Consider the following 15,277-nt stretch of genomic DNA (forward strand, 5'->3'; position numbering starts at 1 on the left):
CACCAAATTTCATCAAAATCGGTTCGATAGATTTTGCAATCCAGTTTTTGAAAATTTGCAAATTTTCAAAATTTTGCACAGCAAAAACCAAGGCCTTTAGATACTTGAAAATTTAATCACATATAGAAGGGCTCTCAAGCTTTGAAACTTTTTTTGAAAAATTCGAATCCGTCAATTAGGAGAGCTCTGGCGCTTGTTTAAACATTGGTCGAATTTTTGTACTTATAAACAATTAGAATAACTTTGTCAATATTCAATCAAATCAAATTTTTTAAAGCAGGTTTTAAAAGTTCTTGGAGACGCTTTAAAAAAAAAAAACAGATCGATTGATCAATTAGTTACGTAGTTATAACCGATCAAAGTTAACCGTCATTTACACTTAAATGTACTGGGACATCCGGGCTAATTTTTCGAAAAATACCTTTGGTATTCCGAGTACTTACCAGGTCTAAGATTACAACACTTTTCTTCATTGGCAACCTACTTTAAAACATGTTTAAAGTTATTTATGCAAGCGAGAAATTCAAGAAAATTGATAAACAGTACATAAGTTTATGCACTTACCTTTGAAACAATAGAAAAATAAAGTTGATAAGTAAAAGAAGTTTAAAGATAAATAATTATCGGACTGTTGAAAGACTAATAATTATTAACGATGGGCATTTCAAAATACGCTAAAATTTTTAAAAAAATCATCAAAATCGGACCTCTAGAAGGCGAGATATAAAAATTTTTAAGCGCATCGCAGGGAACTCGCCGATTCAATTTCGAGCAGACCAAATTGTTTCTTTTTATGTAAAATACCCTATACAGTAAATGTATGTAGTAGACATTCTAGTTTGTCAAATTTGAAAATTGTAATTTGATTACAGGTACCTGGAGACCTGGGACCTGTTTTTTGTAAGTACTCTTCAACTTTTCACTGTTCTGGCTATTTTGTTTTCTAAATTAATATTTAAAAAACAGTTGCTGCACAGTCAAAATGAATAGCTGAAGCTTCTTAAAACACATTAACATTTATGTAAAGTACATTTTTTTATAAAACAGAATTATTCCTCGTTTTTCTACATTTGTAATGAAAAGTACATTCAGAAAATAGGCCACTGCTATTTATCTGTTAACAATTGGTGTGAAAAAATGGAAGTGACATTAGTTCTATATTGTACTCCAGGCTCAAAATAGTGGGCAGCGACTCATTAGATCGCGCGACGGGTAAAGCTTGCGGTGAATGCGATTCCATGGGCATATCATTTTAAAGGGTTCCAGAAACGATTAAATATGGAACATCAAATAGATATTATGTCGATTCTGGTAAATATAAGATTATACTTACAAATTTACTCACCTTGTTACATCTACGACAGTTTATTTAAAAATGGCTTAAATTTATATTGTGCCCTCCAAATATTTAGTTGTTGAACTGATACTTGTCAAGGAAGGTATATCGTCTGTAAAAAAATACAGGTTCTTTTCTCTGATCGTATATTCTGATTCTGCAGGTCCATTTACTTGTGTCAATATTTCGTCCCATTCAAATAATTTAACAGTAAAGAAATTACCAATAGATAATTAGGATTCACCATGCAAAAATAATTTTTTGAAGAGAAACTATAATCTTTTTGTCCCACGTATGCAGCAACCACTTCCGGAACGTATGCTCGAATACCCTCGAAATAAGATACAGACGTAGATAGAAATCGCTTTAATCAAAATCAACTGTTCTTATAATTGTCTAATGAAAATTTATTTCACATTCAATTAACCATACAGTTTAGATTACATAAATATAAAATCAAGGACAGTGTTTCATGTCGAAAGAATAATGAAATAAAAATATATTACTACAATTCTATAAAAATACAAACAATGAATGGTATAGCTACAGGTATTTCAAGATCCATTATCGAAACGTCTAACCGGTGCAATTATAACCGTATATAGAAACAATTTTTTTCAAAAAATATTATATATATATATATTCCGAAACTCCGATCTGCATGAACGTGAAGGGGGGAGGGGGAGGTGAGAGTGTCTGATAACGTGTGAGCTAGAATGTTTATTCAGTTCAATCCGCTCGAACATGGAATTTTTAAAAAATAAAGGGATAAAATAAATGAAACATTCAGATAGATGGAGAGATTCAGGTACATACGCGAATATGTACTCCCTACACTATCGTTTTCCTTTTTATAATTTAAAATTTACTTGTCTGTAGGTAATAAAAATGCATATTGTACAATAATTACCGTTAAAGGAGAAATATACAAAAGAATGACGCCTAACCTATGTTATATTATTAACAGTAATTATCTTGCAATCGCATCGCGCCGCTCATAACCTAACCTCAAAGTAGACTCTAGTACAATAAATCACAAATCATTTAAAAATAACTATTTTGTTTTTCAGTAATATTACAAATAAATTTCTTAAATTGTTTAACCTACAGTATGTAATAAGAAATCAAACATATAAAAATGTATTTACTCGGCGGGTTTCTTGGCTTCCGTTGCAGGGCTCGCTGCTGATTCTGACGCGTTTTCCGCGCTGCTTTTACTTTCCTCTTCCTCTTTTTTCTCGTCCTCTGAGGCGGGAGCGTCTACGCTATCATCCTCTCTTGCCCCGTTCTCTGTCGCTTCCGGAGACTCCTAAAATATTACGACCATTTTAATGGCGATTCAAGATATGCAGATCTTTTTACCTCGAAAAATATGAATTTTTGGAAAACTCTTAGAAAGTATTTTTTTATATTGGACAGGGATGTAAAATTAATGAAGTTCTCTATAGGGTGTTCCAGAAAAAATGGTTAAACAGCAACTACAGATTTATTTATATTTGTCTAAAAATGCTTTTTCAAGTTTCAAGGTGTTAAAGTGTTACTTTTGAATTGGTGAAACATGAAACTATTGCTGATGTAATAACATTAGTGGGGAACAACCAAAAAGGGAATAAATAAATAATATTCAATCAACATACTTTACAGGCAAAGACAAAAAATGTAAGAATTTAAAGATACAGACATGTCTACAAAATAGTAATTATAGTTTCCATATTTATGTATTTTTTAAAAGATTATATGTAAATTTTCTTGTAGTTGATTTGCAGAAAAACTATATTAATTTCTATTTAATACTCGTAAATCCCTTTACTCCTTTACTATTATGATATTTGAATGTCATAAAATGTAGACAATCAATAATTTAAGATGTCCAAAAAATCTAATATTAAAAAAAATCTGTCTGTTGTATTTTTTACAGAAAATGATATTTAATCATATTAGGAACAAACTTTTTGATAATCATTAATTTGTTCAATTCTCCATTCCAATGGAAATTAATTTCATCAGTACTTACTTTAATAACTTAGTTTTGATCCAGACAGCATTTTTAATTACAATTCCTTTAATATACAGGGTGGTTGTAAATAAGTGCAAAATATTTTAGAGGGTGGTTGCCGAAGTTATTTTGTGAAAAAAATTTCATATAAACATAGGTCGAAATATGCTTCGTTTCCAAAATACACTGTTATTATTATTATTAATGAAATTGGTCTCTACAATGTTTTCGAAGGATGCACCATTTTTCAGGAAAAAAATAAAACATATTACATTGCAAGTTGTGTATTTATAATAAAATACAACCATCAAATTTTGCAACAAAGCATATTTCGACTTACGTTTATATACATTTTTTTTCACACGATAATTTCGGCAACCCCCTCCTAAAATATTTCGCACTCATTTACAAACACCCTGTATAATATGTCATATTTTTTTATATTTTATAAGCTTAATGATCGACAAAGTAAAATTTTGTATGTATAAGACAGGCATAGCTTAATGAATTTGAAAACTGTTACCTGAAAGATGGAATCGGCGACATCAAATATGAATTTTTAAATTTTAAATTGATGTTCAATTGTTTTTTCCTACTGCTTATTCTGATTTTGCAGGACTCGACCTAAAGCCGGCTACTCACTACTTGGTACTTGGCAAGTAGCACGTAGTGTATATGGTGAAACTAGCGAGTTACTTTTACTTCCCGTTGTGTGTCGGTAAACTGCCAGTCAAAGGAAGGGAGTAGCTTGACTTGGCGATTTGTTAGAACGCGCTACATTATGCAGACATATCTATACCTACTTTAAAGGATTTCACAAGCCAATTGTTGCTCATGTTTTGTTTAAACATATTTCTTATTACTGTAAATGATGGAGTAGACTAATAAGTCGATAATTTAGTTTTTGGATTTATATCAGCGGGAACCTATCATTTGGGACACAGCACATAAATTACCTAACAGAAACAAAGCGCACGACGCTTGAAACGAATATAAAGTGATTTTTCACCAGAGGTTAGTTAGCCACAACATATTGTTATAATCCCGAAAAATTGAAAGTCAACTAAATTGGGCACGTAATGTGTACAGTTTACTTTAACTTGAATAAGTACTTGTCAAACTATTCCAAGTCAAGTCACTCAGCAAGTACCGTGCAGTGAGTAGCTGGTTCATACAAACATAGTTACTAAAATCTTTAATTTTCAGATATAGTCAATTAACTTCAATTTTTTTCATAACGGCAAATTGAATCTTCTTTTTTCTACTCAAAATGTGGTAATTTTAAGAAAACTTGACATGAGTTTTGTAGGAATTTAAATCAGATATTCTGATATTATTGTAAAATCATTTTAATGATAAGATTAACACTCTGAAACTTTTAAACGAAGCATTTTTTGACTAATAAAGTCAACTAATTCCAAGGACATTTAAATTAACACGTTGACTGTGAGATAATCTCAATGTACTTTGTCCGTGACTGCGATACATATCTTCGGAGATATGTAACAAAATTTCTGTGTGCGGTACATATCCTTAGGGATATGTAATTTTTTTTACATTTGACCCTATAAAATTAAAAATAACACAATTATTGCTATAAACTTGCATGTATCTGTAACTATATATCCTAGGATACTAACGTTTTCATTGGCAAAGAGTTTTGAAAAGAAAATAATAGAAAAATCATTATTTCTAAAAACTACAGATTCTGCAACTTCCACAAGATACAGTAAAAATGTGATATTGAGATTCGCATATTTTTTATAATAAGTACATACCCCCCGAGGTATGTACCGCAGTCAACGTGTTAAATGTCCTTGACTAATTCAATTTATCTAGGAATCTGTGATTACTCTATGACCACTGTTTTCTCGGACACCCTGTATAAGAAGAAACTGTAATAAACAACAGCATAGCAAGAAAAATATTTACTTATTCATGGATTTAAGTGTTGTTTATCATTTTTCTAGCAAGGGAACCACACTGATTTGTTATGTAAACAGCAAATCAGCTCAAGAGCTTGCACACTGCAATATTATTGAGGAAAATATCCCCTATTTAAGAAAAGGATTTAGCAAAAATCCTGAAAAATTACTGCTCTTTATTTCTTAATATTACTCTTATAAGACCATAAGTAACAGGGTGTTTTAAATTCTCCTGCCAAACTTCTGCAGGGTGTTCCTGGGATAATATTAACAAAGAAAGTTCAAATGAACTAATGATCATTTTTGACTTCTTTCAAAGATGTAGCAGCTAAATTTGGTACACGTTTCATTATCAGAGACTCAATTATTCAGTCACAACAAATAAGTTGTGTGGAAACCACTTTTTCATAACTATCTGATACAGAAAACGTAAAAAATTTTTTGTCTCCTGAAAAACGTAAATTCACCATAAAAATTGTCTTTATCGTTTCATTATAAAAATATGAAGACTAATTTTGATCAGTTACCACTGGTTGATGAATGTTTATCTGTATGTGAAGGTCAACATCAAGCTTTTTGATGTTATCCTTGGTAATAATTGTTACGTATGATGCCTAATATAGTTTTTAATTTGTCAAACAAAATTATTTCAGTTACTGTCATTCTTTCATGTAACAGGATGAAAACAACTAAGAAAAACTGACATTTTATTTAACAATATATAGTCCGTACGATATTTGTCGAGATATAATTTAAATAAAACATTTTTCTTTGCTACATTATTTTTAACTTGAGCTCGTATCATTTCAATCGGATAAACGGTGTAAACGCCTCGACGCCAATGTCTTTCTACCTCGGGTGTCAAATGTGGTTAATTCCAAGAAAATGAAGCAGGGGTCTTCTTGGAATTCTATCTCAACAAAGATCGTATGGACTCTATGTAAATATATGTTATCAATAGTGACAAAGTTGTATAAATTTAGTTGTCGAATTAAAGGACACCGTTACAATTAAATATTTGGAAAAGTGGTTAAATGCTCTTTAGGTGGAAAAAAATATTGCCCAAATTCAAAATATAAATAATTTTTATCTGAAATAGATTTAGTTTAAATTAAATAAAGTAAGAGTAGTTTGTTTGTCATCTATAAAAGCCATGTCAAATTTTGGCTTGTATATAAAAATATTCTTTCAATAACAATACGATTATACTTCGTGATACCTCTAAAAACACATATATTAATAACCTAACTGATTGATTTTCAACTTATACTGATAATGAAATTATTTAGATAACCAGTACTAACATATTTTGTACCTATTACATAACGTTTAAGAAAGAGATAAGGGAAATAAACAGATAATTCTAATTTTGTGCCAATATTTATCAATTCCTCTATGAAATAACTAAGTATTATATATATGTAACATATATATGTTCTGTGTATACAAGGATTTTATGATGTAATTAGATTTTGTAAAAAATTAAGATGAAACATTTCGTACTTACTTTAGATGATTCGGCATTATTATTTGCCGATTCCTCTTTATCGTCATGTGAATTTTCTGTAGTTTCTGCGTCACTCTTTGCTTCATCATTGATTTTAGCTTCCTCCTCACTTTCAGTTATGGAGGTTTCTGATTTCTGAGAATCACTACTCTCCTCGGTAGATTTTTTTGGTCGTCCACGAGCTACAAACGTATAAATTAATTCAATGTAATGATTAAAAATTGATAATGTTACTTTTGCCAGAGCTCGAACTTTTTCTTTCTTTTTTGGCTGGCGGCGGCGGTGTTGCTGGAACCCCCTTAGCTGCTGATCGAGTCCGGCGCCTACCTTCAACTTCTGGACCTAAACCCTAAAGAAAATGACCATTAACACATATTATGGATATAGTACTCATGCAGACCTTTGTGATAGCTTCGCTTTCTTCTCTTGCTCTTTCAATGGTGGAAAGCCTGGGCGATTTAGATTTTTTACCTTTAGCTGCTTTATCGTTCTGAAAACAAAAACAGTTAATTATTATTCAATGCCTATAATTACATTTAAGAACACAGAAAATTAATTTTATAGGATATAAAACATACTTTATACTTTGGACATGTTACACTTCGACTGTATTTCTAGTTGCTACACGAATGATTCTAATTCTACAGTTATTTATTAATTCCATATACAAATTGACAGCAAACAGTTACAAACACGGAATTATAATTTTCAACGGAACTTGAATTTTCCCTCCAAAAATATAAACACACGATGGTCTACTCTGCGACGTGACGCACAATTGAAAGTCATTTGAAAAAGAGGGATACCGCGCGAAACGTATGTGCTTTCCTTGGTACAGAAATGACGGCGTACATAGTTAAAATTGCATTTTTACTAGCATTTCACGTAATATTGTAGATAAAAATAGAAAAAATATTGTACTAGTAACTCAAGTTTATTATTTATGACATCAAAATTCTATAAAATCCTTAACAAATACGGAAACTTCCAAAATTTATTATCACAAACTTCAAAGATCTCAGACTGTGACTAAATTATTCTTAAAATCAAATTCAAACTTAAACACGAGGGGTTTAACCTTAAACAGTCACATTCTAATATCACTCACTATTACGTGCACACTTCATAGATTGTTTCAGGAAATAACTAAAAAAATAAAATTTGTAGGACACTTACTTGACTGTTTTCTTCATTTACAGCATTATTAGTATTTACTGAATCAACCTCAGACATTTTTACTTCTTAATTTCACAATTTACTAACATAAAACGCAAACGATACACACGAACCGTCCCGGTCGTTGTTTATACAGAGAAATGGCGGCGAGCGTGGGTCACGTGATAAAATTCAGTTCGACAGGTATATTGGCGCGAAATTTGAATGTTTCAGTTCATTGCACGGGAAGAAAAGGTTTTCATTAGGGTTTACAATAAAACTGCGATTGGTACAAATTATTATTTATTTCACTGCCGTTATTTTTTCAGGCAATAATAGTTTATATATGCATATTTTATAAAACAAATATTTATTTTATCTCAATTACATTAATCTCTTCTTTGTTTTAGTTTCTTTTATCAATAAAATGAAATGTTCAAATTTATATTACCAGATTTTGATATTTTATAGTCTGGCTAAGTAAAAAATAAAAAATATATATAGTTGGCTTGAGATTTGATAAAAATAATTAATATTCTATTAAAACATTACAATATTGCATAGATATATAAATTATTCAGTTTTTTGATACAATATCATGTAATGCACAGAATAAACCTGAAATGTTTTTTAAATTCCCATATTTTTTTCTAATATCTTCTTCTTTTTGCAATAGTGCTCCATTCGGTTGAAAATCTAAAATATAACAAATATTTTTAAAATTATATATTAATATTCTACTAACAGCAGAAATAAATTTTATGGTTTTAACCTTACTGGTTTTTTTAATAAGAACTTACCTATAATTTTTCGTTCTATTCTATCAGTTGTAAACTTAATCGGTATACTGTCATCTTTTTCATTAAAGTACAAAGACGCTTCGTAAGTCGTATCTGATAGAGTTTTAGTTGATATATTTATATTAAAATAAGTGGTATACATTTCACTTGCCTTTTGCAAGGCTAACTTTAATTGCTTATAATCTTTGCGTGATGTAGTTTCTTCTAAAAATTTTTGTTTAAAATCATTTAATTGTGACAAGCTTTCAATAATATTCTACACATTAATAGGTGCCTACCTTCTTCTAAGTTATTTATAGTCTTTTGAAGAGAATCATTTTTTGCTGTTAATTTTGCCATATTATCTTTAATTTTTTTACTTTCTTCTAATAAACTATTGTATTTAAAGTAATAATCTTTATGTGTCTCTAATAGTTTATCAACCAATCCTACTTTATCTTTCATTTCATTTATCAAGAGTTTACCTATGGGAAAAAATAATTCAATATATTTCATAAAGAACCCTTATATCCGATTACCAATATCTGCAGAACTATCAGGAGAAGTTTCATCCAATAAATGATTATAGGCTTTTAAATCTTCCTTCAGGATATTTTCCCTCGTATTTAATTCATTTTCGAAAGAAAAAGTATCCCAATCTGCTGAATAATCCAATGAACCATCATTGTTTTTGTACTGTATGAAATTACTGCTACTTCGAGAGGTACTGAATACTAAAAGATGAACTTTTATTATCTGTATAAAATATAATATCACATATACCTACAGTCCATTTAAACAATATAGAAAACTGCAGTTTTATAGCTACAATAGTAACGATTTTGTGATTTTAAAATCCCAAACATAACCTTAAAATTACAAATTTGAAGTATTTAAACAAACATGGCAAACATGAAATCACTAGAACCTTAGACGATTTACAAATCAGAAAATGCAATGGGAAAAATAAATAATTTTCATCTCCAATATTAAATAAAAAAACATAAGTAAGAAGTAAAAGGTTTTACAGTAAGATAAGGAAAATAATATGGTTTTCTTCATGTATTTTTTCATCCCTGGCTAATGGCTATTGCTAAATCAAATTCCCAAGTACTTCGCCTTTATTGAATGAATTCTGCAAACGAAGTGTACACATGAAATTTTGAAAAGAATGATTTATGCAGGAGTTAAGGTGCAGTAACCTACACCTAAATAGGTACACCGAATAGGTATTCATACTTTCATCAATTACGTTTAAATCTGTTCAATTTGGTAAACAAAACTTGCTGACAAGCTAAAGAGAGTTGGAAGAAGCATGGGTGCCGCCACGACTTAAGTGGACGATTATTGAACATGAACACAAATTTTTGAGGACAATGTGACAATTTTTACAATTATTTAATTAATCGAAAAAGAGAGAGCACTTAAATGAAAACTCTGAGCCATCTCCCAGAGCATAATTTTAAAATACTTGAATGTATTGTATGTTGCCTATACAACATTTGCCCGAAAATATATAAATTTTCTTACGATTATTATTATTTTGTAACTTCTAGATAAACGGTTGTACTTTCGTACCTTCGTCCCTACCTAATTGTAGGTACATACATAGGTATAACCAGGTTTCTAAAGAAGGTTTCTGCAGATAAAAACTTTGCTGTATGCCCTTTGCCCAAGTCTATTGTGGCTGCACTTTTTATAAAAATACAGTTGCTTATCCTAAACTAATGCATATTTTTTTATGTAAAAATCAATGTGAGTTAAGGCAGTAATATTTTAAATTTTTATTTAACATAGGTAGGTACTTATATAGTTTGGTCAGTGCTATTTTAAATAGAGATTTGCTTGCTCCTATAAAAATGATCCTTTTGTCAACTTTCTTTAGATCTACCTACTGTATTCGCTTTTTATTGCTTAACTCCAATAAATTTGAAATGCGTCAAATAAATCTTAAAAAAACAAGGCTTTTAAAATGATTACTCATAAAAAACATTTAAATTCTGATAACTTTTTCTGTAAAGACAATAGATACTTTAAAAGCAATGAGTACCTAGATATTTATCTATACAGTTATAATATAAGACTACATGAATGTAAGGTAAATCTATTAGTTATAATTATCTTTATATTGTTGCAAAAAAAATGTTGTAGGGTTGGAAAACAGCCCCTGTATTCAAATCTACCGCGGTGTTCTATTGATTGGTCCAACAATTTTCTCTTTCTCTCGCACTAACAACAACAAAACAGTTGATGTCGAGATGGCGTCGGGTGTGCATGTACTTTGACGTTTCAGATAAACAAAACGCTGATAAATATAAAAAAGTCGCGGCAAGGTTTATGTTTCGGTGAAAATTTATTTAACAAAATTATTAAGTTAATACTTATATAAATCGAAAAATAACATCAATCTGGGTAAGTTGGTCAAATTTTCTTTAACTATTTAATACAGAAACAGCGACTGCAGCAACTAAATAAAATAAGCTTCTTGATACCTACTTTGGTATTTTAACTTAATGTATTTTTCTTTATTGTTGCCTTAAATTACTTATTTAAGAAATAAATCTCTAAATGATACCCACATTGTGATCTTCACTGTATATACAAATTATTGCCTGTGGTCCTAGTATTTCGTTGGTGTTGGTGGCATAAATTTTGTATTCAATAAGATAATTGGCTTAAAAAAAGTAAAGTCAAAGGTCATGTTATATATTACAGTTTTATGAGTTTTGAACGGTGGAACTTTGAATTATACTGGTAAATAATTTTATGTATTTAAAATTATATATTTTTTATTATTATTAAAACATAACGTTATGGTTTTGTATGTTTTTTAATAATATATAGGTATAACATACATTTTCTTGAAAAGTAGCGAGAATTATGTCTTTTCATGTAGATATTTAAGCAGTTTATGAGAAAGACAAATTTATATTTTTTTCTCTTTAGTACCTAGTAGTAATTTATTTATTCTATTAACGGATTAAATTTTTGCTTCTATGTGTTTGTAGTGTATCTAAATGCATAAGAAAAGTGCAAAATAGAAATATTGGGTAGGCTTCTTACAATTAGTTTAAATAAATACCTAAAAAAAAAGTCATACAAGTCACGTTTCTGATATATTTTATCAGTATACCATTATATACATGATGTTTGTAGATTTTGTATACTGAGTAGAAAAGCAGAAGCAATGTGGTAGAAGAAAACATTTTTATCGCATGATATATTTAACAATTTTTGGATTTCTTTTGGATTTTAGGTATCCCTGTTACATTCAATTTGGTATTTGGTACTAACAAAATAGATTGTAACGAATATGTAGCATACATATGGTTGCCAAAACATCGTTAAATTGCTTGTTCTCATCAAATAAAATTGTATTCAACATCAATTTAGAGAAATTATTTTGTTTAGCCTTGAAAATTATTTAGATTTTACTAATTTCAAATATTGTTCATATTTTGCAATGAAGAAAATTCCTAGAACTAAGTCTGCTGAACTAATAATGGTAATTACTTTTTCGTATGCTAAACAATAAATTATATATATATATATATTATGAGAATGAGAATATGTGACTCAAGTTATAGGTAGGCTATGTGTAGGATATTCCAATAAGATTTATATCTATGCGTTTCTTACGAATCGTCAAAGTCGTATAATTTGTGAATACCATGTATGAATATCCAGATGTAGGGAAAGACATGACAAAGTGAAATGAGGGGCAAAGTGATTTTTAAATAGCGCTCCTTATGAAACAAGGCAGTACCTACTATAGTAGGTATCGCCCAAATGAGTTTTGGCCTGAATTTTGTGTTTCAAAAATTATTACTTCACAATTTTTAAAGTAAGCTTGACCAAACAGATGCGAGATGAAAATGAAATGACAACAAAGATAGCAGTCTTAATAATAGGGCAAGTACCTTCTGTGCAAAAGTTTTACCATTGTTTATGGTTTTACTTATAGTTTGTAGGTCTGATAAATATAGTTATTTAATTTTTTTACGCTTAAATATACGAGTAATTGCCACTGCGCATATGAAACTTGGGGACAAGATGACTTTGGACAAACTTGTATGATTAATTATAGAAAAAAACACATTTTATGATACAACTACCTATGTGATTTTTCGCAATTCTGATGCAGTTGTGCAGGCGAGGTTGAAATTAATATTAAAATTTTCCCACTTTTTGTAAAATGAAATTTAATGTTTTAAAAAAAAACTAAAAATCTAATTTTTGTAATTTAATTATGTCCTTATTAAATTTAAAGGTAAAATGAAACAAGATACAACAAAAAACAAATATGTACGGCCATAAATTACAAGCATTTTAAAAAATAGAATTTCATATTTCAATCAGCTACCATTTGTCAAAGTTTATCATATAATTTGTAGAACACCCTGTATATCATCGTGAGCAAAATTTTTTCACAAAAAATGAAAAAATTACCTGACTAACCTATATTAATTGATTATGAAAAAGCATATTTTGCAAATGTGCAACTCTCTTCGAGCTATCAGGGTCGGCCAACCCTATATTTTAATTTTTATAAAAATGACACTTTAATTTTAAAAATACCTGTCCATTATTTTGAAGGAAGGGATATTCATTGGTAAAAATAAATTTCATTTTACTTTATTCCCCGTTTCTCTAAAAAATTTTTTCTTATATTTATTTATTGAAGCAATTATTCTTAGACAAGTTATACATTTTTCGTTGTAGATTCGATTAATCTTTTTTGGGAAAATGAAATACGTTATCAACGAGGTTATCAAATAATAGCTCTTATTAGAGTAATACACTATTTGACATCAAGCACTGTAAAAACATTAACAATCAATACTGACAATTTATGTAAGTTAATTTTCCGAAGTAAAATGTGTATATTATTTTTAAATAAAAAAGGTAACTGAAACCGAAAATTATATACAGGATGTTTCTAAACTATGGTGCCAAATGAATATGACAGATAGAAAATGTCATTTTGAGCAAAAAGTTTCATGTAAACATAGGTCCAAAAATGCATAATAAAAAAGTTACAGGGTGATAAAGGTACAGTTTGAGAAACAATTTTTCGCAATAACTTCTACAAAAGTTAGGCAATTTAAATGAATCTTGGTGCAGTTTCTTAGACACTAAAATGCAACAATTTCGTGCAAAAACAATTTATTCCCATCGCCCAGGAGCGGAGAGCCGGGGTAGCACATAGGATTTTATTATGAAAAAAAAATTGTCCTTTGCATTTTCGGAAAATTGATCAAATTTTCTGAAAAATAAACTAATATGTCACAAAAAAGGTACTCTTGTTCAATGTCGCCAACATGAACCGTTCTCTTTAAAATTTGCAAAATTTATTGTCGTGCACCCGACAACAAGAATGCTGTAATCAAGAAGGCTATGCTTTATGTGGTAACTGGGTATGGATTTGGTTTGTAAATTTGTTATAACAAATAACATTTATTTTTAAATTACAACATAACAAAACTACTTACTACAAAAAAAAATTATTTAAGCATATGTTGAAAGTGATCACCGTTAGCTCTAATACATGCTCTAACTCTTTTTAAGAAATGAAAGGGGAGCTTATTCAAAACTTCTTCATTCGTCTTTATTTCATTGAAAGTGTCCGTTATTCTTTGCCTTAAATGATCCTCGTCTTCTATTGGAATTTCATACACTTTAGATTTTGCGTATCCCCAAACAAAAAAATCTAAAGGAGTTAGATCTGGGCTTCTTGGTGGCCATGGCTGAGGAGCATCCCATCCACGACCAATCCATCTATTTGCAAAAATATTATTTAAATGTCGCCTTACTTGTCGAGAGTAGTGAGGAGGGGCCCCGTCTTGCATTAGCCACATATTTCTTCTGGTTTCCAAATCAAGGTCTTCCAAAACTTCAACAAAGTCGTTGTTCAAAAAATGTAAGTAATTTTCCCCATTCACATTTAGAGGAAGTTCAATTGGACCCAAAAGTTTATTGCCAATTATTCCCGCCCATAAATTGATTTTAATTTTGTATTGTGAATGTCGCACAACTGTTGCATTTGGATTTTCATCATTCCAGTGATGACTATTTCTTAAATTGAAAATGCCATTTTTTGTGAAACAACACTCATCAGTAAACAAAATACGTTTGGCGAACATCGCATCAACACGAACCTTTTCTGACATCCAGTTGCAAAATTGTAGTCGTTTTGGCAAATCTTCAGCAAGCAATTCTTGTACTTTAGTCATATGATATGGATGCAGTTGTTGTTCCCTAGCAATCCTCCATACCAAGGAATGTGGCATATTTTCGGCGAAAGCAATTCTTCTGGTGCTTAAAGTATCATCTTCTTCAAAACGTTGGAGAACACGCTCTTCAGCCCCTGGAGTTCGGATCGTTCTGGGACGGCCAGTGTCATAATGACTTTTTTTAAAAGTACCTGTTTCTCTAAGGCGCCGGTCGATGGACATAAACAATTTTCGAGAAGGTATTCTCCTATTTGGATAGGTTTGTTCATATAATCTACTTGCCATTCTTGTATTACAGTCACATTTTCCGTAAATTAAATGCATATCTGCAAGTTCTCCAAAGGTG

The 15,277-nt window shown here is 30.1% G+C and overlaps 3 protein-coding genes across 3 annotated transcripts in view; 1 reads left to right on the top strand and 2 right to left on the bottom strand.

The window, feature by feature from the left end:
- Positions 1 to 1,719: 1,719 nt before the first annotated feature.
- On the bottom strand, positions 1,720 to 8,080 carry LOC108908359 (myristoylated alanine-rich C-kinase substrate-like). The gene is made up of 5 exons (XM_018712390.1): positions 7,941 to 8,080; positions 7,165 to 7,254; positions 6,999 to 7,113; positions 6,765 to 6,946; positions 1,720 to 2,645 (listed from the first exon to the last, which is right to left on the bottom strand). Exons 1-5 carry the CDS (start codon positions 7,995 to 7,997, stop codon positions 2,481 to 2,483), a joined length of 609 nt encoding a protein of 202 aa, XP_018567906.1. The 5' UTR covers positions 7,998 to 8,080; the 3' UTR covers positions 1,720 to 2,480.
- Positions 8,081 to 8,434: 354 nt separating this feature from the next.
- Positions 8,435 to 9,575, bottom strand: LOC108908363 (protein MLP2-like). The gene is made up of 5 exons (XM_018712394.1): positions 9,486 to 9,575; positions 9,238 to 9,432; positions 8,998 to 9,183; positions 8,720 to 8,923; positions 8,435 to 8,615 (listed from the first exon to the last, which is right to left on the bottom strand). Exons 1-5 carry the CDS (start codon positions 9,490 to 9,492, stop codon positions 8,497 to 8,499), a joined length of 711 nt encoding a protein of 236 aa, XP_018567910.1. The 5' UTR covers positions 9,493 to 9,575; the 3' UTR covers positions 8,435 to 8,496.
- A 1,272-nt stretch (positions 9,576 to 10,847) lies between these two features.
- Positions 10,848 to 15,277, top strand: part of LOC108908356 (alpha-mannosidase 2) — a 155,754-nt gene continuing 151,324 nt past the window's right edge. The window contains exon 1 of the mRNA XM_023454186.1: positions 10,848 to 11,110. The gene's annotated coding sequence lies outside the window, so the exon portion shown is untranslated. The remainder of the gene's footprint in view (positions 11,111 to 15,277) is intronic.

This window comes from Anoplophora glabripennis, unplaced genomic scaffold (genome assembly GCF_000390285.2).
Source record: "Anoplophora glabripennis isolate ALB-LARVAE unplaced genomic scaffold, Agla_2.0 scaffold238, whole genome shotgun sequence".
In the NCBI taxonomy this organism is placed as follows: domain Eukaryota; kingdom Metazoa; phylum Arthropoda; class Insecta; order Coleoptera; family Cerambycidae; genus Anoplophora; species Anoplophora glabripennis.

Excerpts from the sequence above, each read along its gene's own strand:
- LOC108908359 (XM_018712390.1), bottom strand. The coding sequence starts at position 7,997 with ATGTCTGAGGTTGATTCAGTAAATACTAATAATGCTGTAAATGAAGAA. Across the intron at positions 6,947-6,998 it reads AAGTTCGAGCTCTGGCAAAA|CTCGTGGACGACCAAAAAAA; the intron begins GTAACATTATCA and ends ATACGTTTGTAG. Across the intron at positions 2,646-6,764 it reads ATAATGCCGAATCATCTAAA|GAGTCTCCGGAAGCGACAGA; the intron begins GTAAGTACGAAA and ends GTAATATTTTAG.
- LOC108908363 (XM_018712394.1), bottom strand. Across the intron at positions 8,924-8,997 it reads TATAAATAACTTAGAAGAAG|AAGAAACTACATCACGCAAA; the intron begins GTAGGCACCTAT and ends AAAAATTTTTAG. Across the intron at positions 8,616-8,719 it reads AATAGAACGAAAAATTATAG|ATTTTCAACCGAATGGAGCA; the intron begins GTAAGTTCTTAT and ends GTTATATTTTAG.